This window comes from Pyrus communis, chromosome 12 (genome assembly GCF_041283825.1).
Source record: "Pyrus communis isolate YQ-2024b chromosome 12, ASM4128382v1, whole genome shotgun sequence".
Classification (NCBI taxonomy): domain Eukaryota; kingdom Viridiplantae; phylum Streptophyta; class Magnoliopsida; order Rosales; family Rosaceae; genus Pyrus; species Pyrus communis.
Window position 1 is genome coordinate 9,636,081 of NC_142576.1, and position 25,181 is coordinate 9,661,261.

Consider the following 25,181-nt stretch of genomic DNA (forward strand, 5'->3'; position numbering starts at 1 on the left):
AAATAAATTGAAATAAATTAGGAAACATAATCCTAAATTGATTTGGTAAATTCACCCAAAATTTTGTATAGCCACGTTTTGAACCCATATTAGCTCCAAAACTGGCCCAAAATAGCTAGATTTAAATTTGGACTATTCTAAACACTTCTCTAGAAGGCTACAAACTCATTTGAGGTCATCTTGGGCTTCAAAAACTACATTTAAGCCCAAAAACGTCATATTCCAGCAATGCGCATTGCTTCTTTATTTAATCGTCAGAAAATAACCGCTTGGTAAAAATTGCTGAAATTTTGACATGAACAAGTTAAGGAACACAAAAACGTCCTCCAATTTAAATTACTCCAAAATTCATCCGTTTGATCAAGTTTCACTCCAGAAGAAGTAGAATGTCCTATGTTAAAAATATAAAACAAAATATCAAAATTCTATCAAAATAATTACCAAATTATACTAAGAATAGGAAAAAACTAATAATATGAAATCGACTCATCATTACCTTAATTAAGTCACCTTAGTAGGCCAAAGGATTGATTGTTTGAGTGTGCCACTACTAGTTAAAGCTAAAAAATATGCCACTACTAGTGAAAGCTAGAAAATAAGTCGAATGCATCATCGCGCCTTAAAAGATATTTGACTTTAATCAAGCGGTTGTGCATTGAGTAGGAAACTAGCTCGATTTGGGCTTCTTTTTTTTTTTTTTTTTTTTTTATGCCTCTAGTGATGCCGGAACTTAAGCAATTTTCTTATTCCAAGCAATTAAACCTTGATAAACAAGAACAACGGATTTCCCTTGTAAAAGAATATTTTGAGGAGGAGAAATCACAGAGCATCTTTTAATTAAAAAATTGCGGAGGGAGATGCTTTTTCTTGATTTATTTCCTTTTCAAAGAGCATCTTTGAATTAGGCAGAGGAATGCTTTTTCTTAAGCTTTAGCTTTATTTATTTCCTTTTCAAAAAGCATCTTTGAATTAGGCAGAGGGGAATGCTTTTCCTTAAGCTTTAGCCTTATTTATTTCCTTTTTCAAAGAGCATCTTTGAATTAGGCGGAGGGGAATGCTTTTCCTTAAGCTTTAGCTTTTTCTTGATTTCTTTTCTCTAGCTTTAGCTTTATTTATTTCCTTTAGCTTTAGCTTTTTATTTTTATTTTGGAGATTATGAACATCTTTCAATAATAAGAAAAAGGAAAGGAGTGAGTCATCTTTAGCTTTTTCTTTTTTTGCATGGTTGATGTGCTGGTAATTATATGATTCGAGACTTTTGTCTGTGCCTTGAAAAAGAATATTCTACAAACAAAAAACCATTGCTTAAGGCTACTCACCACAACCAAAAAGCGCAGACTACTCAAGTTTCAAACAACCTTCAAGACTCAGACGCTATACATTGCGCCTTCAGTCTTGCTGTGGTTTTTCTCAACTGAGACTACTCATTGTGTTCTTTGCGTTCTACAGTTTGTAAGGAAAGATGGCAGAACTTGTTACTTTTGCTGCCGAGGGGATACTGATGAGGTTGGCTTCACTTGCCCAACAAGAATTCAGTCTCCTCTGGGGATTCAAGGGAGAAGTAGCACGGCTGCGGCAATCATTGTCCATGATTCAAGCTATGCTGCGAGATGTGGCCCAGCATTCGCAGAATCGGGGAGAATCGGTGCAAATTTGGGTGAAGCGTCTTGAAGATGTAGCTCAAGATGCTGATGAAGTGCTGGAGGAATACGGATACGAAGTTCTCCGGCGTCAGGTGGAACTTAGAAACCAAATGGAGAAAAAGGCGCTCAACTTCTTTTCACACCACAATCCCATTGCGTTTCGTCACAATACGGGACGCAAAATTAAGAAAATCAATGCATCTTTGGCGAATCTGATGAATGAAGCAGCTGGTTTTGGGCTTGTTGCTAGGCCGACATTTCCAACACTGATGGATGCAACGTCGCATGATGGTATCAGAGTACTTGATAAGGAAACCGTCTCCGTCTTTGGTCGAGATGAGAAGTACATTGTTGGAAGGGAGAAGGCTGTGTCGGAGATAGCTACAACCCTGATAAATTCTAGCAACAATAAGGAGAATTCTATTTCGGTTATGGCGATTGTGGGAATGGGAGGCTTGGGCAAGACAACTTTGGCTAAATCAGTTTATCATCGTTCCGAGATAGAAAGACAGTTCGATACAAAAATATGGATATGTGTATCTACTCCTTTCAAAGTCAAGGCGATTTTGAGGGGGATCTTGGAAAAGATTAAACCGAAAAAAGCTGGGATTGAAGGTAAAGCGACAATATGTGAACGTCTCCAAGAAGATTTGAAAGGAAAGCGATATCTTCTCATTCTTGATGATGTCTGGAATGAGGATTCTCATAAATGGAATGATTTGATGAGTTGTTTGTCAAGTGTTAAAGATACTCAAGGAAGCAGCATCCTTGTCACTACCCGCTGTGCTAATGTTGCATCAATTGTGCAAACACTTCCGAGGCTTGATTTGGGATACTTATCGGATCACGAATGTTGGCTCATATTAAAGGATAGTGCATTTCCGAATGGAAGTGCTCTCATGACCAAAGATCAAGAGAGAATGGGAAGGGAAATCGCCAAAAAATGTGCAGGCGTACCGTTGGTAGCAAAGGTATATATGTTTTTTAGCGTTTTAAAGTTGTTGCACGTTTACTTCGAAAATTAAACAAAATTAATTAAAATTTCGGAGATCTCTCCATTTATATACAATTAGCATAAAATATTCATTAAAAATCGAAATTTACCTCAATAGATAAACTCAAAAACTGAGTTCTCTTGTTTTTTCGGGATATCAAGCTTCTTTGATCGCACTTCAAATTTTCCAGGAAATTGAGTGACAAAAACCCAACAAAAAGCAATTTTCTTTGCGTTTGATTTCTATATTCAAAGAAGAAAAACAGCAAAACAAAGAAAACCCAGATCGGATAAAGGGTTCTTGAGAAAGCCAAAGAGAGAAAATTTTCTTGGGAAACAAATAGGAAGAACAGAAGGGTACCAGGGAAAGCTGGTGAAAGGACAAGAGTTATGAGATGGAGTGGAGGAAGAAGAGAAAGAGGTGGAAACCGGTAATGGGTGATTTGTGAAACAGTACCGTAAGGATAATGTTCATTGAGGGGTTATTTTGGCAAAAAATGAAAATAAGATAATGTGAACAATGAGTCACTAGACCAAACCCTATAATTCAGTAAAATCGAACTATGTCTAATAATTGCTTACAAGGACTTATATCAAGTTTCCTCTTATGTTTTACCCGAGAAGAGAGGCCAAAGATGTGGTTTTATGCGCTGTGACCACTCCTCCTATCATGGAGTTAGTTACTAGCAGTTGTCTATGTGGTTTTAACCACTTCATCATTCAAATGATTGCTTAATTATTTTTTCTTCATAATATTTAATATTATTAAATATATTAAGTCCAATAATAATATGTCACTTATATATCAAAATACATATATCCCAAACATTGTTTGGTCTCACACATTAGAAGTGGAACACTTATATAAAGCTCCCACATATCATTGCTAAGATCTCATTTGATGATATTTCTATTTGTTTTTTCAGAACATGCTAGTGATCAGTTAAAATATTTATTTTATATTGTTAATCTTACCCTATGAATCTCAATTGATAGACATTCAAATTCGTGTACCAATAGGTATTGGGAAATATGATGCATTGTAAACTGAGTGATGGGTGGTAGGCAATTCAAGAAAGTACAACATGGAATTTGCCAGAAGGAGAAGAAAGAATCTTATCAGTTTTGAAGTTGAGTTTTGATGAATTGAGATCACCATCTTTGAAACAATGTTTTGCATATTGTTCAATGTTCGTCAAAAATGATATTATTTCTAAGGAGGATTTAATCCAACTTTGGATGGCTCAAGGATTTCTCCAACCTTCTCCCAACAAAAGTATGGAGGATGTAGGGAATGAATATTTTAATATTCTATTGGAGAACTCTTTTTTTCAAGATGTTGAAATGGAAGGACATATTGTTATGCACGATCTTGTCCACGATCTTGCAGAACATGTGTCAAAAAGCAAGGACTTCATTGAGAGTCGACATATGGTAAAGCTCTCTACATCGGCACTACATGTAATTCCGAACAGAGGTTTGAATAGTGAAATTCTTGGTGGCATCTTATCAAGATTTAAAGGTTTGCGCATCTTAAAATTAGGTGATGCTAACATCAGTGAGTTGCCAATTTCAATTGGAAAGTTGAAATGCTTGAGGTATCTTGATGTTTCCAATACAGTAATCAGAAAGCTCCCCAAATCCATTGGCAAGCTTTATAATCTACAGACGTTGAAGATAGGCAATGTCCCACTTACAAATTTTTCAAAGAAACTACAAAATTTGATCAGCTTGAGACATTTTGGTTTTTATTTTCATACTAATGCGGAGAGCTATCCAATTGGGATTGGGCGTTTGACTAATCTCCAATCTTTACCTTATTTCAGTGTGGGTAAGGAGATAGGTCGTCGAATAGAGGAGTTGGCTGGCTTAAAGCAATTGAAAGGTGAATTAACTATTTATCATCTAGAGCTTGTGAGAGATAGAGAGGAAGCAAAGAAAGCAAAACTAGCAGAGAAGACAAACATGCGCAAATTAGTCTTTGGATGGGGATCTGCGAAAATGTCAAGAATTGGTGATGAGGATGTACTAGAAGGCCTTCAACCAGCACACCCTAAACTGGAATTGTTAGAGATTGAATGCTTTATGGGTAAGAAATTTGCATCGTGGATGATAGGGAGTCCCTTTCCTTCATTGAAAAGATTAGCTATATCTTGCGCCTATAATCTAATTGAATGGATGGAAGCAGCAGAAAACATTGTGCTCTTTCCATGTCTCGACGAGTTGTATATGTTCTATTGCAATCAATTAAGAAGTCCTCCCAGTCATTTTCCATCTCTTAAAAAGTTAGAGATAAGTGTCATGGGTAGCGGCATGCCAATAGCAAATATAAGCAGCAACCTAACCACTTTGACCTCTTTGGAAATAGATAATATAATGGGACTTGATTGTCTGCCAGAAGGGATGTTAAAAAACAATAAGAATCTTGCATATTTGGAGATAAGATCTTGTCAGGATTTAACTTGTATTACTACGGATGATGTATTTGGTTGTTGCGATTCTCTTGAGTCCGTGTGTATTGATGGCTGTGGTAAACTCAGGAGTCTGCCTGGTGGGTTACAAACTCTTGTCTCTCTTAAGATGTTGAATATACGGTGTTGCAATAGTCTGCAGCTCATTCCAGATATGCACGGTCTCACTTCTCTCCGCAAATTGTATATTGAAGTCTGTCCTCAATTATCCAGTCTACCTAAGGGACTTGAATACTGCACCTCCCTTATTGTGTTGCACATAAAAAATTGCTCCAAGCTAACGTCCATTCCATTTGAATAGGGCCACCCATCTCTATGCACATATGTTATTTGCAGTTGTCCTGAATTATCAAGCCTGCCGAGTGGGTTAGAATATTGCACCTCTCTTCAGTATTTGATAATATATTCTTGCAAAAAGCTAACATTCACAGGGATTCACAGCCTCCCACCATCCCTCCACTCTCTGAGGATAAAAGATTGCGTGAGTCTAGAATCTATTCCAACTTTAAGGGGCTGCCCGTCCCTCCGTGAGTTAGAGATAGTTGATTGTCATGGGTTAAAAAACCTGCCCAGTGAGTTAAAAACCCTCACCAGCTTGAAGAAATTGGAAATTGGTGGGTTTTGGAAGGAGCTCGATTCATTCCCTCCTTTTGAGGTTACTCCACAACTTGAATCATTAAAGTTGTGGGGTTGGCCTAAGCTTCGGTCTCTGCCTGAACAAGTTCAACACTTGACTTCTCTAGCTTATTTGGAAATAATAAGTTTTGATGGAATGGAGGCTCTTCCAGAGTGGTTGGGGAACCTTGCATCTCTTGAGTTCCTATTTATACATAGCTGCACAAATCTGAAGTATTTACCTACAGCTGAAGCTATGAAATGCCTCACCAAATTACAAAAAGTACACATTCTTGGTTGTCCTGTTCTAATAGAGAGATTGTACGAGAAGGGCAGCGGGGAAATGCACAAGATTTCTCATATTCAAAATCTTCGTATGTTTTTCCTTTTTCCGGTTCTTAAATCAATTACGCACAATGTATTCTATCTTCTTCTCGTACTTTTTCATTAAACTGAATTAATTGTTATGTGGTATATACGTTTCTGTTTCGTTTTCCTGAAACTACAATTTAATGCACATGGTATGAATTTCAATCCCCAGTGTAAAATTGTGATAAGATATGTTTACATCATGATATGCATATGGTAAAGTACCTATTCCAATCATGTTCCCACATCATTTTAGATTGTTCTCTTCTTTGTCAACTATAGTTAATCAGTCAGTTATTGAAATAAAGATATGATAATTTTTAGTGCAACAAAAAAAAAAAAAAAAAAAAAAAAATCGTCACTGAATTTTGAAGTGTTCTTCATATTCATACATTTGTATTTGTAATGTTTTTCAAGGTACCGTTTGTTGTAGTCAATTGCTTGAAACTATGTGCAAGTGCTGATATGTTATGTTTAAATCTATAGTTTACTAAGAGATGTGAATCCAAATGACTTGATTGTTAATTATTCCACTCAAGTCAGTCACTTTGTTTCTTTCTAAACCTTCTAAGAAAATTATCAACACTTTTTTAAACTCTGGCATTCACCAAAGTTGTTATTTTTGAATTGTTCCTTGAGACAGGTTTTTGGTGAGGCGAATGATGAGTGACGGCATTTCCCAATTGTTTGAAGTTGCATCAAGCAAGATTCATGGTAAGCTTCTCTTTTTTATTAGATTTATCCAGCTTTTCGATGCATATTACTTAAGTCTAAAGTTGGGATTGAAAATGTTGAAAGGAACTTTGTTTACGGGTTCTCCTCCCCGCGTGAGAGCGTTCTTTTTGAGTGAGAGGTTTTCTCACTGTGTGTGAGTGTTTCCATTTCCAATTTCCAGTTCAGCCGCTGGCCTTAGCTTCGGGCAAAGCCAGTGGCAGCTCCTTTCAATTTGCTTTTTCTGTTTTTTTCCCTTTGTATCTCAGCCCTTGCACTTCAAATTTGTCCGTTCCTTGCCCTGATCAGAAAACTTGGTTTCCCTTTGTATCTCAGCTCTTTTCATCTTCTTTCTCTCCCATCTGGGTTTGCTCTCTCTCGACTTCACCTTGGACCCAATCTGCTCCCACCTTGTTCCGCCGTATTCTAAGATTTTATCGGAATGTGTGTCAAGCTTTGGCTCAGGTGTTCGCACCACCACCTTCCACCTTCATGTTGATCTCGGCACTGTTGCCAGTGGTTCAACTGACTTCATCCCTGGTTTTCTACCATTGGCGACGATGAATTGGTTATGTGTGGAGTTCAATTGAGGACGACGACGTCTACTTTTCTTTTTGTTGTTGGGGCTTGGTTGGTTTTCACCTCTGGTGCATGATGGTTGCTGGTTCGTGGTCGTCAGATCATGCTTTGGCAGCGATAGGGGAACCTTGCGGCTAAGGTTTTCAGTTTTTTTCTGTGCGTTTCTTTCTCGTGCTCAACTCTCGAGTTGGATTGTTGTTGTGGTGGCCCATTTTTGTTTGTGCTTTGTTGTGTTTTTTGGCCTTTGTTTTGTATGTAAGTTGTTGGTAATGAAACTTTACCTTTTATCAAAAAAAAAAAAAAAAAATTGAGATTGAAATTGAACTATTCATATTGCTTATAGAATTGGGCTTCGACTTTGCATTAATTACGGTTGTGCCATTGTGTGTGTGTGAACTGTGCTTCACCCAAAACAGGCGGGTTGGGCTACTGCATTTGGGCCTGGGATCAGCTCTCACGCGTGTTGGGCTGGGTTTTGCATTAATTCCTCTCATCTCTCTCTGTCTCATATCCGCAAATCGAGCAAGAAAAATCTTCAAACCCGAGCTACATTTCCGAACCCAAAACCATCTGAGACTCCGAGAATCGCATCGTTCAGAGACTGCAATGAATATGCAGGCCTTGACACATGAGCAACGCAGCTGCACTCTAGATCCCAACAACCCAAGGATGATATTTCCATGCTAGGGCTCTCGGATCGGCAACCCATGGACGCTATTTTTCTCAAACTCGCAGATCCATGTTCGATCCTCCAATTTCAGAGCAAAACATTGATCCAGTTCCCAGATCCACAAGAAGCAAAGGTAAAGACTCGGTTTGTGCCTCAAAAAATATACTCTCTTCTCTGTTGTGTGCTTGAATGCTTCGGATCTGTGACTCTGAATTGCCGAAAATTAGGTTCTTTGCACCACAACTATGAATTTTAGCATTTTTTTTTCCTACGGTTTAATGCAATCGCAAGATTATTATTTTGTTGATTTTTGACATACGTTTGTGGATGAAGGGTTTAGGTGCTCCGAAATTGCCCGCCCTGAGTTTTTTACACCAAGTGGAGATGGCAACCCAGGCATTGCAACTGGCCCAGGTACTTCAATCTTTTCAGTTTTTGGTAATTTTCGATTGCTGTTTGGTTGCTGAGAAAGAGAGGGAAAATAAGAGAAATCATCAAAGTTGACATATATCATTTGTTTTTAGTCACATTGATTTTTATTGTGAGAAATTATATGATTATTTTTTATAATTACCTGTGGAATTGAATAGTATTATATAAAGCTCTCTCACTACTCATTTTTATCTATATAGTAAGAAATTGCTGTGTAGGTGAACTACAAACCTCAAATTCCCTCCGTCTGTATATTTGCAGTTACTTTTCCGTATAAGTCTTCTCTTGCAAAGAAATTCAAAGGCCTCTAATTGCATTCATGGACTATAACTATAATTATACAATGTACATTATTATTTAAATATAAAAAGGTATAATTTATATATAAAGTCAATTTAAACTCATTAAAATATACAAAAGTAAATGTGAAAGAAGGTTAAGTAATATATGAATGCCATATGTTTTAATATGTTCAAAATTGAAAATAGAATCATGCAATTTTTTTTTATATGAATGAAGTACATGGTGTTCTCCTTCAAAATTGAAATTAGATATCTCCATCCCCTTAATTAAATGAAATATCAGAAAATTACTTTCCCTTTGCCTTGTTTGTCAAATATTATGCTTATATCTGTTTAATTTCATTTTCTATCAGCAAAAGAACTGTGATACCAATGTACTAATGAGTATTGTTTCAATTTCTATGTTTACTCATCTTTTCCCAGGGAAATACTGCATTTAAGGAAAAGCCTGATATAATGTTGTCAAGTGCTACACTGAAGCTATCAGATTGAACATGATGTGCACAACTTATGATTGCAACCGTGCAACTGCTTACTTGGAGGTAATAGTCATTCTATTACATGCATATCTTTAGAATCTTTGTTTTTATAACTATTGGTGAAGGCACTGCAGACCAAATCATGTTATCTCTGCATATTGTAAACAGTTCTGTTTGTAAAAGGACAGTTGGGTGGTTTTGCGTTAGTTGCTGTTATCCAGATTTTGTATCTTTATGTGGAAATGAGTCGTAGCTGTTGTGGATTATGGTTTCAGAACCAGCAGCAGAGCATGGGCAATTTTTCTGGTATCTACTATTTTTACATAGGCATCTGGTTTGGCTTCCTACCAAACATAAATTTCTAACTGTTTTATAGTCAGAAGGCATCGAAGTTTATCCAAGGTTGTTCTGTTTTGTACCGACTATTTTTCACATATAAACTCGAAATTAGTTTGTATAACCACCAATTGTATTTCAGCGTTATTAAACTTAGTTTAGTCCAATTAGGGTTCTTACAATTTCTGCCTGGAAGGAGGCAGAAAAAGCCATTTGCTTCTAGTACGTTCTTCCAACCCACAGCTCCAGTTCTCTCTGGCCAGTTTTCCAGGAAGCACAACGCGAATCCTGTTCTCCCGATTCGAAGAAAATTCTTCAATTGGCTTTGATTTCAGGGTAAGTCTTCTCTCTATAGAATTTTGTTTGGGATTCTCTCGTTTTCCCTCTGTTCAGCTCAATCTCTATGGCCTCTGGTTGAATCTGTTTTTGTTAATCATCCTTGAAAAGTGACCTATGAGCTTTCTTGGCCAAAGAATCGTGAGTGACTGGGTTTAGGGTTGTGGGGTTATTGATTTTCTGCCATGCTCTTTCTTCTTCCTCGACCTTTCCTTTGTCGGCTACCTCTTCCAAGTGAGCCACCTCATGATCTTCAAACCCAGGAACATTCCAAATTTGCAATCAACAATGAAACCTGTACATGCAACTTTCTTTTCGTTTTATCTGTTCGTCTCCAACGCCTGGACCTCGTTTGGTAAAGTAGATTCTCCCTTCTTTTTTATTTGTCCCACTTAACTCATTATTTTCTTCCCTTTTTTTGTTTGTGATTGTAAAATATGGAACAATTTGGTGGGCTATGACCAAATCTGAAATTATTAAATTTCCTGCTTTTGTTTTTGCAGAGTAGTACCCGCCAAAAGCCTGAGGGTTCAGTTCGAGAGCCATGGCTCCAGCTGGGAAGGTTTCTGAGTTCTGCAGAGAAGGCAATGACTGATAATCTCTCTCTCCTACACCAGTTTCATGAACACAAGTACAACACCTTTTCTTCAATTCTTCAATTCTCTAAACTATTGTTATTTTTGGAACTGAATTTTGTTAATGTAATGTACATGGTATGGATTTCAATCCCCAGTATAAATTTGTGATAAGATACGTTTACATCATGATATGCATCTGGTTAAGTGCCTATTCCAATAATGTCCTCACATCTCTTTTGATTGTTCTCTTCTCTGCCCACTTTAGTTAATCAGTCATTTAGTTGAAAATACGCGCAAGTTCTGACACATTATGTTTGAATCTGTAGGTTAAAGTGTACCAGGGGCACCTCTGTTAATCTGATTGTTACATTATTCAACTCATGTCAGTCATTTTCTAAGAACAGAATTGAGCTTTGTATTCCACATTAGCACAGCTTCATTGAATTTGTGGCTTGTGACACTTGCTAAACGCAAGATGAAAAGTAATCGAGGCAGTTAATTCATTTCAAACGTAGGCAGTCTTGATTCTGCGCAGGAAGTGAACAAAGAAAAGTCTTAGATAATCACTATGATAATTACAACTGTGACATCAATTACATTGCATATAAGCTACCATGCTGAAAAGGGATGCACCTACATATGTATGGCAACACAAACTGCATGCAGTTCATTAAAAATGTTTTTATCAGAATGTTAGTTTCCCACTTCCAGATTTAGGAATTGACGGGGAGCCTCGGACTAACTCTTATTCTTTTCGCAACTTTTTGTGTCAGGGGATTTTGGTGGCTGTATTGAGGACTTGGTTCTGTTGTATACTACAAAGCAACTTTTAGCCATCAAGGGGAACTAATCAAATCGGATTTTAGGGGATTATGAATGGAACCTTCAAGGCAGTCCAAGCGAATGTTGAGGCAGGTAGCTCTTTTTTTTCTTTTGCAAGAGTAAAAGTTTGGAGAATTGATCACTTCACATTCTGGGCGGGTATTAAGATGATACAGTTAGACAAGGAGGGTTATTGACAAGACTGAAACTTTATTTTGAACAGGACACTGTTTAACCGGTTTACTACAGGTACTATATGTTGTATGTAATATGTAACATCACGAGAAATTTTACAAGTAGTAATTAAACTTCTGTTACTGTTTTTGTGTTTTAGCTACAATTGTAGCGCCAATTTTAAGTATGCATGTGAAATTGTTTGTCTGACAAGCAGCACGGTGGAATTGTAATATAGTTGCAGGTCCTTGGTGAAAGGAACATCTTGTATGTTCTCAAGGTATGTCTCTTATCCGCCTTATCTAATTTTCAATCATTTTCGAGTATGGTATATGTTAAATACCTTTTTCATATTATAACATCTGAATTCAAATTGTGATTGCTAACCACCCGATGAGAAGTACTAACTGAGGCAGCTATTTGATTTCAAGGGCATCATCATGGTCTTAATTTGGGTCAGGAAGCGATTGAATCAAGTCTCAGATTTTCATTGCCAATGTCACAATGCACATGTCATCCTGGAGACATTCATTTGCCGCAGTTTTCCAACGAGTTTGAAGCGTTTCAATGATTTTGGTTGTCCTGAATTTCAAGGGTAAACAATGGTATTCATATATAAATTCTATTGCAGATTAAATTCGGGTTGAGCGATCGAGCTGAAAATCGTCTCCCTTCTTCTATCTATTGCAGACTTGCAGTTGATTAATGATCGATTAATGAATGGCCAGGGTCAATTTTTCGTTTGGCCAGGATCTGTGGATGTAGAATGATGTGCAGAGTGATGCATTTTTTATATTGTTGGTTGAGAACGATGCTGCTTTTATTCGATTGTCTGAGGATCGGTTTTACAATAGAATTCCATGTTTATCCTGACTGTAAAGGGGGAGCCAGATGTAGCCACCAGACTCTTTTTAAGCAATGAAGCTGGAACTGAAGCTACCGGTGCTGGCTCTTGTGGACAGTACGGCCTGAAGTGGTCGAAGAACATGTCATATGACAGTGCAAATTTGAACACACCAGATATAAAATGGTTGGGGATACGGCCGAGTGATTTAGGCATTAGTTTGTAACAGTGTAATATCGTTTGAATTGTTTCAGTTCTAAGGAGAAGGAATGGAATGAATGAACATTGATTTAGGTAACCTTGCATCTTTTAAGTTCCTGCAGAATTGCAAGAATCTGATGTATCTACCTATCGTTGAAGCTATGCAACGTCTCACCAAATTAAATGAGATACACGTTTCTGGTTATCCCCTTCTAAAAGAGAGATGCAACAAGGAGAGCGGCCCAGAATGGCCCAAGATTTCACATATTGCAAAGATCACTGGTAAGTTTTTCTTTCCTCTTGCATTCTACTTTTTTCTCTCGCATTTCAGTTTAGTTAATTACTAATTATCTGATATCGTGTCTCTTTTACTCAATTCCATTATATCTGATGTGCTCAACTCTGTTTTTCATAGAATTTCCTTCCCCTCTACGACTTACTGCATTGTCAAATTTTTAAATCATATGATAATCTGATAATTAAGATACACTCTCTTTGCTCATTTTAGTTGACTATCAACCTTACTAGCCAGACACAAGACTTGTCCCCAAATACTTCAAAGTCGTGTGCATGGTTGATGTAAATCTTATTCAAGTGAGCTACTCTTTTAAAGGTACGACTTCTATTTTAAACTTTCAAGCATCTCCAAAATGAACAAAACATGATCCTTTTTCGCCTCGGATATTGGTCAAAGTTGTGTAGTTTCCTGAGACAGGTGCTGTTGGAGTTGAAGTTCCCAATTGCTTGAAGTTGCATGGCATCAGGGTAATCTTTTCACCTCCTGTTACCTCCTCTCCTCTAACTTCTCCCTGTTTAGGGGTTTCATAGTCTATAGCTTCACTCATGATGTCGTTTCTGCAGGGGCATCTTTTATTCTTTTAGCATAATTTGGAGGTGGCTTTCTAGGATGGATTTCACTCAACTGGAGGAACTGGAGGAATGTAATCTTAATCGTTGAATTTATAAGGTGGGTGATGATGCTATGTCCTCAGATTTTTTATTAGCCTATGCATTCAATCTGCCATCTGTGTACTAGCAGGGTAACTGTAAAAAATTGTTTGCCTTCTGTGAGATGTAATAATTAAGGTCTGCCAAAGGAAAAGTACTGAAGAACATTTCTTATCATTTTGATTTATGTAGCTAGTACCAGATTGTGAAGTAAGCCTGGTTGGTTAAGGCTCAGTAGCAAATCCGAGGCAGTCACCGTATGAGGCATTAAGATTTGTGTCTCTGGGTCTCAACCACATTTACTCCAAAAGTATGTAAGAAACATTGTATGTTCTTTTTTATTAATGTGACAGGGCATACAGAAAGTAGGACTTCTCATATAAGTTGCTTCCACCACATCCCAGGCAGGTCTACAGATAATGCAATTTTACATGGAGGGTTATCGACAAGACTGGAAGCCTTCTTTCGAACAGGATTACAGGACACTCTGGCTAGAGGCGGCTGGTATATATTTTCATTTAACCATCTTATAACTACGAGTATCATGTATGAACAATATTGAGATGTCCACAATTGTGACATTGTTTCTTTGGCTGGCAGCAAGGTAAGTCTCCTGGGCATCTGTCTGAATGGGAATTAATAACCTTGTTCCGATTGATCATCATCTAGGAATAACTAGTTCCAGTTGAAGAGAATCCATTTTTATTAGGAAAATAGAATGGAGGGAAGTACATATAGTTTTTCAAATCACAAATGACTTGATGTGTCGAAGAGAATGAAAGATTTCTTCTTTCTCAATACGAGTCAGAAACTTACTCGTGACTGTTGCTAACTTGTAACATGTTGTTTTGGTTATCATTTGAAAATGACAAAGAAGCCTTCTTTTTTTTTGTCGAAATTTGGTGTCAAAATTAAAAAAAAATTTTGTCCAAATGTTTTATGTTATGACAAAGGTGTCCCGAGGGTCTAAACATATCATCTTTTTGCCAGAAACCTTCTTGTAGGACTTTCTCACACCAAAGATAAAATCACAGCCCAACGCCTCTGAACAGCGCCTCAGCTCTCTCAGCTCGGCGCATCTGAGCCGGGCCCTGCACCACACCGTCCTGACGTCAGCCCAGCTGACAGGCCCTCGACCACCTGTGCTGACAACCCACGTGCTGGGGCCAACCCACAATTATTCAATGCAATAATTCCATGTTGTAATAATTCAGTGGACCAAGTACTCTAGCCTGTGGGGCCGATGAAGCATGTGAGTTCACATGGTTGGCCAAGACTGGCTCACAACCAAAAAGCAGAGTACTGAAATTTTAAACCACCTTCAAGACTATGGGACGTTTGGATTTATTTGAAACGCATGCAGTCTTTGGTTCTGGGCAGAAGGCGAACAAAGAAAAGTCTCAGATTTTCATTGGGAATGTTACATCCTCTTGCCGCAGTTTGAAGAACTACGATGGACTCGGACCAACTCTTCCTTATCCTCTCCGCACCTCCACCTAAACCCCTGTGGTAAATTTCCCAATATTTCCCCCAATTCTTTTTTCTCTCTGTTTCTGAGTAAGAAAGTATGATGCTCAAGTTCTTTCAATTTTTTAAATTTTTTTCTATTTAATTTGAACTGTTAAGATGTTTTACATTGTGGATTCACTTAAAGATGGTGGAGAGGTATGAATCTAGCAACCCACCTTTTTTCTTCAAGATTTGAATCGACTGAGCGATAATGGTGTGTAGAGAACTTGATTAGTACAGACTGCTCTTAGACCATCTACAAGATGTTTTTAGTTAAATGGATTTTTCATTTGAAGGTTATGGCTGAGTTGCAAAGATTAGGCAATAGATAGAACCAGAAGGATGGAGTCAACGGGGGGATAGAGTTATGGAGTATGATATTACATACTTTTTCTTTTGTCATGATTGTAGGTTTTTGAAAAAAATTCACTTTCGGAGATTGAGTAAAAATATATAAAGGGTGTTGGTGAGGGTATTGATAAAGTGATAAAATATATAGAGGTTGGCAGTTAGTTAGGAAAGAGAGAGAGGGACAGAATGAGAGAGGATGAGTTGTGAGGGCATTGAGAAAGTGATATAATTGTTAGGTCTAAGAAAAAAAAAAAAATTATTTGTACAAAATTACTTTAATGTCCACATCGTTTAAAAATAAAAAATATTTAATATTTAATGAACAACTAATTGAATCATATTATTGCTAATTTATTATAAAATACTAATTATTAAAAAAAAACTATATAAAAAAATTAATTATTAAAAAAATGTTAAAATAACAAAAATACTCCTGTCATATTTGATGCATTATTTTAAATTGCTTTCGAAATTTTTTATTTGAGAAGTATTTTTGTTCAATTACTTTTTGTGAAACTTGTGATATGAAAAAATCCTATTAATTAGCCGTGGCTTTATATATAAAGATTCTACTTGTTTTGTTCTTTTTGGTTCAGCTCGCGCCTCTGAGCTGTGCCCTGAGCCACACCTGCCTGACGTCAGCTCTGCCGACAACCCCTAATAAATTTTTTCAGGTTCTCGGTACTCCACGTCATATATGTACCAACCAATAAAAATAAAACTCGTGGCTACAATTATTCAATGCAATAATTCCATGTTGTAATAATTCTGTGGACCTGGTGCTCAAGCCTGTGGGGCCGATGAAGCATGTGCGTTCACATGGTAGGCTAAGACTCGCCCGCAGATATTCAATTCAATAATTTCATGTTGTAAACAACCTTCAAGACTCAGGGGCCATACTTCTTGTTGGTTTTTCTCAACTGAGATCATTCAGTCTTCTTTGAGTTCAACAGTTTGTTAGGAAAGATGGCAGAGCTTGTTACTTTTGCTGCCGAGGGAATACTGGCTAGGGTGGCTTCACTAGCCGAGCAAGAATTCAGTCTCCTCTGGGGATTCAAAGGAGAAGTAGCAGAGCTGAAGCGATCATTGTCCCAGATTCAAGCTATGCTGCGAGACGCAGCCCAGCATTCGCAGTTTCGGGGCAAATCGGTGCAAATGTGGGTGAAGGATCTTGAAGATGTAGCTCAAGATGCTGATGAAGTGCTGGACGAATACGGATACGAAGTTCTTCGGCGTCAGGTGGAACTTGGAAACCGAATGGAGAAAAAGGTGCTCAACTTCTTTTCACACCACAATCCCATTGCGTTTCGTCACAATATGGGACGCAAAATCAAGAAAATCAATGCATCTTTGGCGAATCTGATGACTAAGGCAGCTGGTTTTGGGCTAGTTAGGCCGACATTCCCAACACTCGCGGATGCAACGCCTCATGGTGGTGTAAGAGTACTTGACAGGGAAACCGTCTCCGTCCTTGATCGAGATGAGAAGTACATTGTTGGAAGGGAGGAGGCTGTGTCGGAGATAGCTACAACCCTGATAAATTCCAGCAACAATAAGGAGAATTCTATTTCGGTTATGGCGATTGTGGGAATGGGAGGCCTGGGCAAGACAACTTTGGCTAAATCAGTTTATCATCATCCCGAGATAGAAAGACGGTTCGATACAAAAATATGGATATGTGTATCTACTCCTTTCAAAGTCAAGGCGATTTTAAGAGGGATCTTAGAAAAGATTAAACCGGAAAAGGCTGGGATTAAAGGTAAAGCAACAATATGTGAAAATCTCCAAGAAGATTTGAAAGGAAAGCGATATCTTCTCATTCTCGATGATGTTTGGAACGATGATTCTCAAAAATGGGAAAATTTGATGAGTTGTTTGTCAAGTGTTAAAGATACCCAAGGAAGCAGCATCCTTGTCACTACCCGCAGTGCTGGTGTTGCATCAATTGTGGAAACACTTCCCAGGCGTGATTTGGAGAAATTATCGGATGACGAATGTTGGCGCATATTAAAGGATAGGGCATTTCCGAATGGGAGTGCTTCCGTGACCCAAGATCAAGAGCGAATGGGAAGGGAAATTGCCAAAAAATGTGCAGGTGTACCATTGACGGCAAAGGTATATACTTTTATTAGTTTTTTTTAAAGTTGCATGTTTTCTATTCTTATTCTAATTGTTTGTTCATGAAATGAACGAAATGAAAGCATAATACATATGAGCACTATCGAAACCAATAAAATCATTCAACCATGCTTCACTAGTCAGAAAATCTAGTCAGGATTAAACCCTAATTGATACCAGTTCGTACCTATAGAATTGAGTTCCAACTTTGGTATTCTCCTCTCTTAATATATGTTCAATTACTTGTATACCAAAATACATATACTCCAAACATAGTTTGGTCTCATTCACATTAGAAGTAGAAGACTTACATGGAGCTCCCACGAATCATTTCTAAGACCTCATTTGATGATATTTCTATTTGTTTTTTTAGAATATGCTAGTGATCAGTTAAAATACTTATTGCATGTCGTTAATTTTTAGCCTATGAATTCTCAGTTGATAGACATTCAAACTCGTGTTCCAATAGGTATTGGGAAATATGATGCGTGATAAACCGAGTGATGGATGGCAGTCAATTCAAGAAAGTGAAATATGGAATTTGCCAGAAGGAGAAGAAAGAATCATTTCAGTTTTGAAGTTGAGTTTTCATGAATTGAGATCACCATATTTGAAACAATGTTTTGCATATTGTTCAATGTTCGTCAAAGATGTTATTATTTATAAGGAGGATTTAATCCGACTTTGGATGGCTCAAGGATTGCTCCAACCTTTTCGCAACAAAAGCATGGAGGATGTAGGGTATGGATATTTTAATATTCTATTGGAGAACTCCTTTTTTCAAGATGTTGAAATGGAAGGAAATACTGTTTACAGTTGCAAGATGCACGATCTTGTGCACGATCTTGCAGAACATGTGTCAACATCACAGAGCAAGAACTCCATTGAGAAACACATGGCAAAGCTCTCTACCTCGGCACTGCATGTAATTCCAAACGGAGGTTTGAATGGTGATATACTTGGTGGCATCTTCTCAAGATTTAAAGGTTTGCGCATCTTAAAAATGTTCAATGTTGAAATCCCTGAGTTGCCAGTTTCAATTGAAAAGTTGAAATGCTTAAGGTATCTCGATGTTTCCTATACAGGGATCAAAAAGCTCCCCAAATCTATTTGCAAGCTTTATAATCTACAGACGTTGAAGATGTCCTCTGTCACAAGTTTTCCAAAGAAGCTGCAAAATTTGATCAACCTGAGACATTTTGATTTTGGTTTTAAATTCGATGGTAGTCGTGAAACATATCCAATTGGGATTGGGCGTTTGACTAATCTCCAATATTTACGTTATTTCAATGTGGGTAAGGAGAGAGGTCGTCGAATAGAGGAGTTGGCTGGCTTAAAGCAATTGAAAGGTGATTTAAGTATTTATTGTCTAGAGCATGTGAGAGATGGAGAGGAAGCAAAGAAAGCAAAACTAGCAGAGAAGACAAATCTGCGTGAATTAGTCATTGGATGGGATGAAGACAGGTCTATGATCAACATTAATGATGAGGATGTACTAGAAGGCCTTGGACCACCACACCCTAAATTGGAATTTTTAGGGATTGACAACTTTATGGGTGAGAAATTTGCATCCTGGATGATGGGGAGTCCCTTTCCTTTATTAAAAAGACTACGTATCGCTTCACCTAAGAATCTAATTGAATGGGCGGAAGCAGCAGAAAACATTGTGCTCTTTCCATGCCTCGAGGAGCTGTCTCTGACCAACTGCGATCAATTGAGAAGTGCTCCCAGTCATTTTCCATCTCTGAAAAATTTAAAGATAGAATCCATGGGTAGCGGCATGCCAATAGCAAATATAAGCAGCAACCTGACCACTCTGACCTCTTTGGAAATAAATAATATAAGGGGACTCGATTGTCTGCCAGAAGGGATGTTAAAAAACAACAAGAATCTTGCGAATTTGGGGATAATAAATTGTGGGGATTTAACTTGTATTACTACGGATGATGTATTTGGTTGTTGTGCTTCTCTTCAGTCCGTGTTTATTTCCTGGTGTGATAATCTTAGGTGTCTGCCTGATGGGCTACAAACTCTTGTCTCTCTTAAGGAGTTGACTATAAGGCTTTGCAAGAGTCTAGAGCTCATTCCAGACATGCACGGTCTCACTTCCCTTAGTGAGTTAACCATAGAATATTGCTCCAAGCTGACGTCCATTCCATTTGAACAGGGCCTCCCATCTCTCTGTAAATTGGATATTCGCAATTGTCCCGAATTATCAATCCTACCGAGTGGGTTAGAATATTGTACCTCTCTTCAGGATTTGACAATATATAATTGTGAGAAGCTAACATCGATTGGGATTCACAGCCTCCCACCATCCCTCCACTCTCTGCATATGCATAATTGCAAGAGTCTAGGATCTATTCCTGGTTTAGAAAACCTCACACACCTCCGTGAGTTGAATATAGTTGGTCGTCATGCGTTAAAAACCCTGCCCGGTGGATTAAAAACCCTCACCAGCTTGAAGAAATTGGAAATTGGTGGGTTTTGGAAGCAGGAGCTTGATTCATTCCCTCCTTTTGAGGTTACTCCACAACTTGAATCATTAAAGTTGTGGGGTTGGCCTAAGCTTCGGTCTCTGCCTGAACAAGTTCAACACTTGACTTCTCTAGCTGATTTGCACATAATAAACTTTGATGGAATGGAGGCTCTTCCGGAGTGGTTGGAGAAACTTGCAGCTCTTCAGTCCCTAGAGATATGGAGCTGCACGAATCTGAAGTATCTACCTACAGCTGAAGCTATGAAATGCCTCACCAAATTAAAAACAGTAGACATTGCTCGTTGTCCCGTTCTAAAAGAGAGATGCAACAAGGAGAGCGGCCCGGAATGGCACAAGATTTCTCATATTCCAAATATTGGTATGTTTTTTCTCTTCCGGTTCTTAAATCAATTACGCACAATGTATACTATTTTCTTCCCTTACTTTTTCATTAAAGTGAATCACTTGTTATGTGGTATGTATGTTTCTGTTTCATTTTCCTGAAACTACAATTTAATGTACATGGTAAATTTCAATCCCCAGTGCAAAATTGTGATAAGATATATTTACATTATGATATGCATATGGTTAAGTACCTATTCCAATCATGTTCTCACATCTCTTTTGACTGTTTTCTTCTTTGCCAACTTTAGTTAATCAGTCAGTTATTGAAATAAAGATATGATATAATTTTTTGCTCAAAAAAAAAAATTAAAAAAAATATTCGTGTATAAGTTTTGAAGTGTTCTTCATATTCATACATGTGTATTTGTAACGTTTTTCAAGGTACCGTTTGTTATAGTCAATTAGTTAGAACTATGAGCAAGTGCTGACATAATATGTTTAAATCTATAGTTTACTAAGTAATGTGAACCCCAATTCAGTAATCTTATAAAGTGTCTCTGAATGAGTTGATTGTTAAATTATTCAGCTCAAGTCAGTCACTTTTTTTCTTCCTAAACCTTGTAAGAAGAGAACTGATCTTTCTTAACATTTTTTGTGAACTCTGGCATTCACCAAAGTTGTTATTTTTTAGCTTTCCACGGCGTTTGGGTCAGCGCGAATGTTGTGTAACGGCAATTCCCAATTGTTTGAAGTTGCATTGGACCAGATTCATGGTAAGCTTCTCTCTTTTGATTAGATTTATCCAGATGCATATTACTTAAGTCTAAAGTTGGGATTGAAACTCACGTATTCATATTGCTTATGAAATTGGTATACGAATTTGCATTAATTACGGTTGTGCAATCGTGTGTGGAGAGATTTTTTAGTGTGACCGGAACACGGGATGGTACGTCACGTGTCACTATTCAAATAGTGTGATATTTGTGTTAAAAAATTAATAACTTAAAAATAAAAATTTTCACTACTTATATAAAAACATGTGTGTTCCAATCATAATGAAAAATTTCTCGTGTGTGTGGGCTGTGCTTCACCCAAAACAGGCGGGCTGCTGCATTTGGGCCTGGGATCAGCTCTCACGGGTGTTGGGCTGGGTTTTGCATTAATTCCTCTCATCTGTCTCCGTCTCATATCTGCAAAACAGGCGGGTTGGGCTGCTGCACTCCAGCTTTTTTTTTTTCAACGGATTAATGCAATCACAAATTATTTTGTTGATTTTTTACTTACATTGTGGTTTGTGGATGAAGGGTTTCGGTGCTCCGAAAATGCCCGCCCTGATTTTTTTACACCAAGTGGAGATGGCAACCCAGACATTGTAACTGGCCCAGGTACTTCAATCTTTTCAGTTTTTGGTAATTTTCGATTGCTGTTTGGTTGCTGAGAAAGAGAGGGAAAATAAGAGAAATCATCAAAGTTGATATATACCATTTGCTTTTAGTTGCATTGATTTTTATTGTGAGAAATTATATGATTATAGTGTATAATTACCTGTGGAATTGAGTAGTATTATCTGAAGTATCAATGGTAATAAATTGCTGAGTAGATGAACTACAAACCTCAAATTCCCTCTGTTTGTATATTTGCGGTTGCTTTTCCGTATAACTCTTCAAACCCAGGAACATCTCCGACGCCTGGACCTTGTTGGTAAAGTGGATTCTCCCTTCTTTATTGTTTGTCCCACTTAACTCATTATTTTCTTCCCTTTTTTGTTTGTGATTTTAAAATAATTTGGTGGGTTATGACCGAATCTGAAATTATTAAATTTTCCTGCTTTTGTTTTTGCAGAGTAGTACCCGCCAAAAGCTTGAGGGTTCAGCTGGGAAGGTTTCTGAATTTTGCAGAGAAGGCAATGACTGATAATCTCTCTCCTACACCAGTTTCATGAACTCAAGTACAACACCTTTTCTTCAATTCTTCAATTCTCTAAACTACTGTTCTTTTTGGAACTGAATTTTGATTAATGTGTTATTGAATTTATGGCTCTTTAAGGCCAAATTCTGATGTGCATCTGGTTAAGTACCTATTCCAATAATGTCCTCACATCTCTTTTGATTGTTCTCTTCTCTGCCCGTTTTAGTTAATCAGTCAATTAGTTGAAATTATGCACAAGTTCTGACATATTATGTTTGAATCTGTAGATTGGAGTCCCTGTTAATCTGATTGCTACGTAATTCAACTCAAGTCAGTCATTTTCTTAAGGTACCCTTTTTTTCTTTGTAAACATTCTAAGAACAGAACTGAGCTTTTTATTCCTATCACGTTTTCTCAACTCTGACCAAAGTTGTATTTTTTTATTAGTTCCTGGAGACAGGTGATGGCTGGGAGTCAGAACGTTTCTCTATTTTTATTAGTAGAAGCAATTCCCAACTGCTTGAAGTTGCATTAAATCAGATTGTGGGTAAGCTTCTCTCTTTTGATCGGAACATTCTCTATTACTTTTACTGTTTTACATAGGCTTCTGGTTTATCATCCCACCAACCATAAATTTTAATAACTTTTTGGAAAATACATTCAGGCATCATATTTTTCCAAATTTTTTCTAAGGTAGCTATGTTTTTGACTGATTTTTTTTCACTTTTAATTGGAGTTTGAAATAAATTCTAAGACCAAAATTTGAATGCAAAAACAAATGTGAAAAAGGAAGGAAGGCTGTTTTATTGAACATAATTAGCTCTATTAGGTATGGAACGATTGGATTTATTTTCTTAGCACAGCTTCATTGAATTTGTGGCTTGTGACACTTTCTAAACACAAGATGAAAAGTAATCGAGGCAGTTAATTCATTTCAAACGCAGGCAGGAAGTGAACAAAGAAAAGTCTTAGATAATCGCTATGATACTTACAACTGTGGCATCGATTACATTGCATATAAGCTACCAAGCTGAAAGGGGATGCACCTATATATGTATGGCAACACAAACTGCATGCAGTTCATTAAATATGTTTTTATCAGAAAGTTAGTTTCCCACTTCCAGATTTAAGAATTGACAGGGAGCCTCGGACTAACTCTTCCTTATTCTTTTCACAACTTTTCGTGTCAGGGGATTTTGGTGGCTGTATTGAGGACTTGGTTCTGTTGTATACTACAAAGCAACTTTTAGCCATCAAGGGGAACTAATCAAATCGGATTTTAGGGGATTATGAATGGAACCTTCAAGGCAGTCCAAGTGAATGTTGAGGCAGGTAGCTCTTTTTTTTCCTTTTGCAAGTGTAAAAGTTTGGAAAATTGATTACTTCACGTTCTGGGCGGGTATTAAGATGATACAGTTAGACAAGGAGGGTTATTGACAAGACTGAAACTTTCTTTTGAACAGGACACTGTTTATCCGGTTTACTACAAGTACTATATGTTGTATGTAATATGTAACATCACCAGAAATTTTACAAGTAGTAATTAAACTTCTGTTACTGTTTTTGTGTTTTAGCTACTATTGTAGCACCAAATTTACGTATGCGTGTGAAATTGTTTGTCTGACAAGCAGCACGGTGGAATTGTAATCTAGTTGCAGGTCCTTGGTGAAAGGAACATCTTATACGCTCACAAGGTACATCTCTTATCCGCCTTAGCTAATTTTCAGTCATTTTCGAGTACGGTATATGTTAAATACCTTTTTCATGTTATAACATCTGAATTCAAATTGTGACTGCCAACCACCCAATGAGAAGTACTAACTGAGGCAGCTATTTGATTTCAAGGGCATCAGCACGGTCTTAATTTGGGTCAGGAAGCGATTGAATCAAGTCCCATATTTTCATTGCCAATGTCACAATGCACGTCATCCTGGAGACATTCATTTGCCGCAGTTTTCCAAAGAGTTTGAAGCGTTTCAATGATTTTGGTTGTCCTGAATTTCAAAGGTAAACAATGGCATTCATATATAAATTCTATTGCAGATTTAATTCGGGTTGAGCGATGGAGCTGAAAATCGTCTTCCTTCTTCTATCTATTGCAGACTTGCAGTTGATTAATGAATGGCCAGGGTAACCAATTTTTCATTTGGCCAGGAGTCTGTGGATGTAGAATGATGTGCGGAGTGATGCATTTTTTATATTGTTGGTTGAGAAGGATGCTGCTTTTATTCAATTGTCTGAGGATCGGTTTTACAATAGAATTCCATGTATTATCCTGGCTGTAAAGGGGGAGCCAAATGTAGCCACCACTCTTTTTAAGCAAGGTGAAGCTGGAACTGAAGCTACCGGTGCTGGCTCTTGTGGAAAGTGATCCTTACGGGTTGAAGTGGTCGAAGAACATGTCATATGGCAGTGCAAATTTGACCACACCAGATATAAAATGGTTGGGGATATGGCCTAGTGATTTGGACAAGTACAAAATTCCGGAGCAGTGTAGGTTGACGATGACAGATCAGGATATTAAAACAGGAAGGAAATGCTGGAGGAAGATTTTGTGAAGAAGAATCCAAAATGGGTTGAGGAGCTCTCATGGTGAAAACCAAGCAAAAGGCAGAAATTCAGGCTCTGAGGGCATTCAGCTTTCAGTATCTGCCTCAGGTTTATTTGCCACTAAAACTGCAGGAGCAGGATTGGATATGAGCACCGGGTAGCATTTGTTTTATAGCAAGTCATGAATTTACTTTGACATTAGTTTGTAACGGTGTAATATCTTTTGAATTGTTTCAGTTGAAAGGAGAAGGAATGGAATGGATGAACAATGATTTTGTGACTTTGTTTCCCGTGGATATTTTGCTCATTTTTCTTGTGGCCGTGTTGTTGTATCTAAGTGGTTGAGTAACTACTCTTATTAGTCAACAAGATTTCTTTAGTTCAAGGACACGAAGAAAACTAAAGGAATATAACGGA

General features: G+C 37.6%; 1 protein-coding gene and 1 pseudogene across 29 annotated transcripts in view; both read left to right on the forward strand.

The window, feature by feature from the left end:
- The window catches only part of LOC137744859 (putative disease resistance protein RGA3), a 57,699-nt gene extending 32,655 nt beyond the window's left edge, over positions 1 to 25,044 (forward strand). Inside the window, exons 1-23 of one of the 28 annotated variants that reach the window (XM_088681123.1) lie at positions 11,289 to 11,430; positions 11,729 to 11,791; positions 11,943 to 12,106; positions 12,202 to 12,838; positions 13,065 to 13,169; positions 13,272 to 13,321; positions 13,418 to 13,523; positions 13,697 to 13,814; positions 13,909 to 14,008; positions 14,495 to 15,013; positions 15,961 to 17,479; positions 17,952 to 20,340; positions 20,998 to 21,079; positions 21,611 to 21,690; positions 21,949 to 22,007; positions 22,149 to 22,254; positions 22,502 to 22,562; positions 22,662 to 22,761; positions 23,159 to 23,268; positions 23,405 to 23,546; positions 23,678 to 23,908; positions 24,060 to 24,221; positions 24,317 to 25,044. In XM_088681123.1, the coding sequence (XP_088537249.1) occupies positions 16,331 to 17,479; positions 17,952 to 20,340; positions 20,998 to 21,035 (3,576 nt within the window). In that variant the 5' untranslated portion in view covers positions 11,289 to 11,430; positions 11,729 to 11,791; positions 11,943 to 12,106; ... (6 more) ...; positions 14,495 to 15,013; positions 15,961 to 16,330 and the 3' untranslated portion in view covers positions 21,036 to 21,079; positions 21,611 to 21,690; positions 21,949 to 22,007; ... (6 more) ...; positions 24,060 to 24,221; positions 24,317 to 25,044. Of the gene's footprint in view, positions 1 to 11,288; positions 11,431 to 11,671; positions 11,792 to 11,942; positions 12,107 to 12,201; positions 12,839 to 13,064; positions 13,170 to 13,271; positions 13,322 to 13,417; positions 13,524 to 13,696; positions 13,815 to 13,908; positions 14,009 to 14,494; positions 15,014 to 15,960; positions 17,480 to 17,951; positions 20,498 to 20,997; positions 21,087 to 21,406; positions 21,512 to 21,610; positions 21,692 to 21,948; positions 22,008 to 22,148; positions 22,255 to 22,501; positions 22,563 to 22,661; positions 22,762 to 23,158; positions 23,269 to 23,404; positions 23,909 to 24,029; positions 24,222 to 24,316 lie in introns of those variants that run through there. The other 27 variants (XM_088681126.1, XM_088681129.1, XM_088681121.1 and 24 more) reach the window with 27 other exon arrangements.
- On the forward strand, positions 1,325 to 25,044 carry LOC148692311 (putative disease resistance protein RGA3; annotated as a pseudogene). Its single transcript, XR_015954083.1, has 11 exons — positions 1,325 to 2,614; positions 3,658 to 6,097; positions 6,736 to 6,806; positions 7,799 to 8,185; positions 8,386 to 8,466; positions 9,210 to 9,937; positions 10,441 to 10,568; positions 11,289 to 11,426; positions 23,846 to 23,908; positions 24,060 to 24,221; positions 24,317 to 25,044. The product of XR_015954083.1 is annotated as a putative disease resistance protein RGA3 (transcript).
- Positions 25,045 to 25,181: the final 137 nt, after the last annotated feature.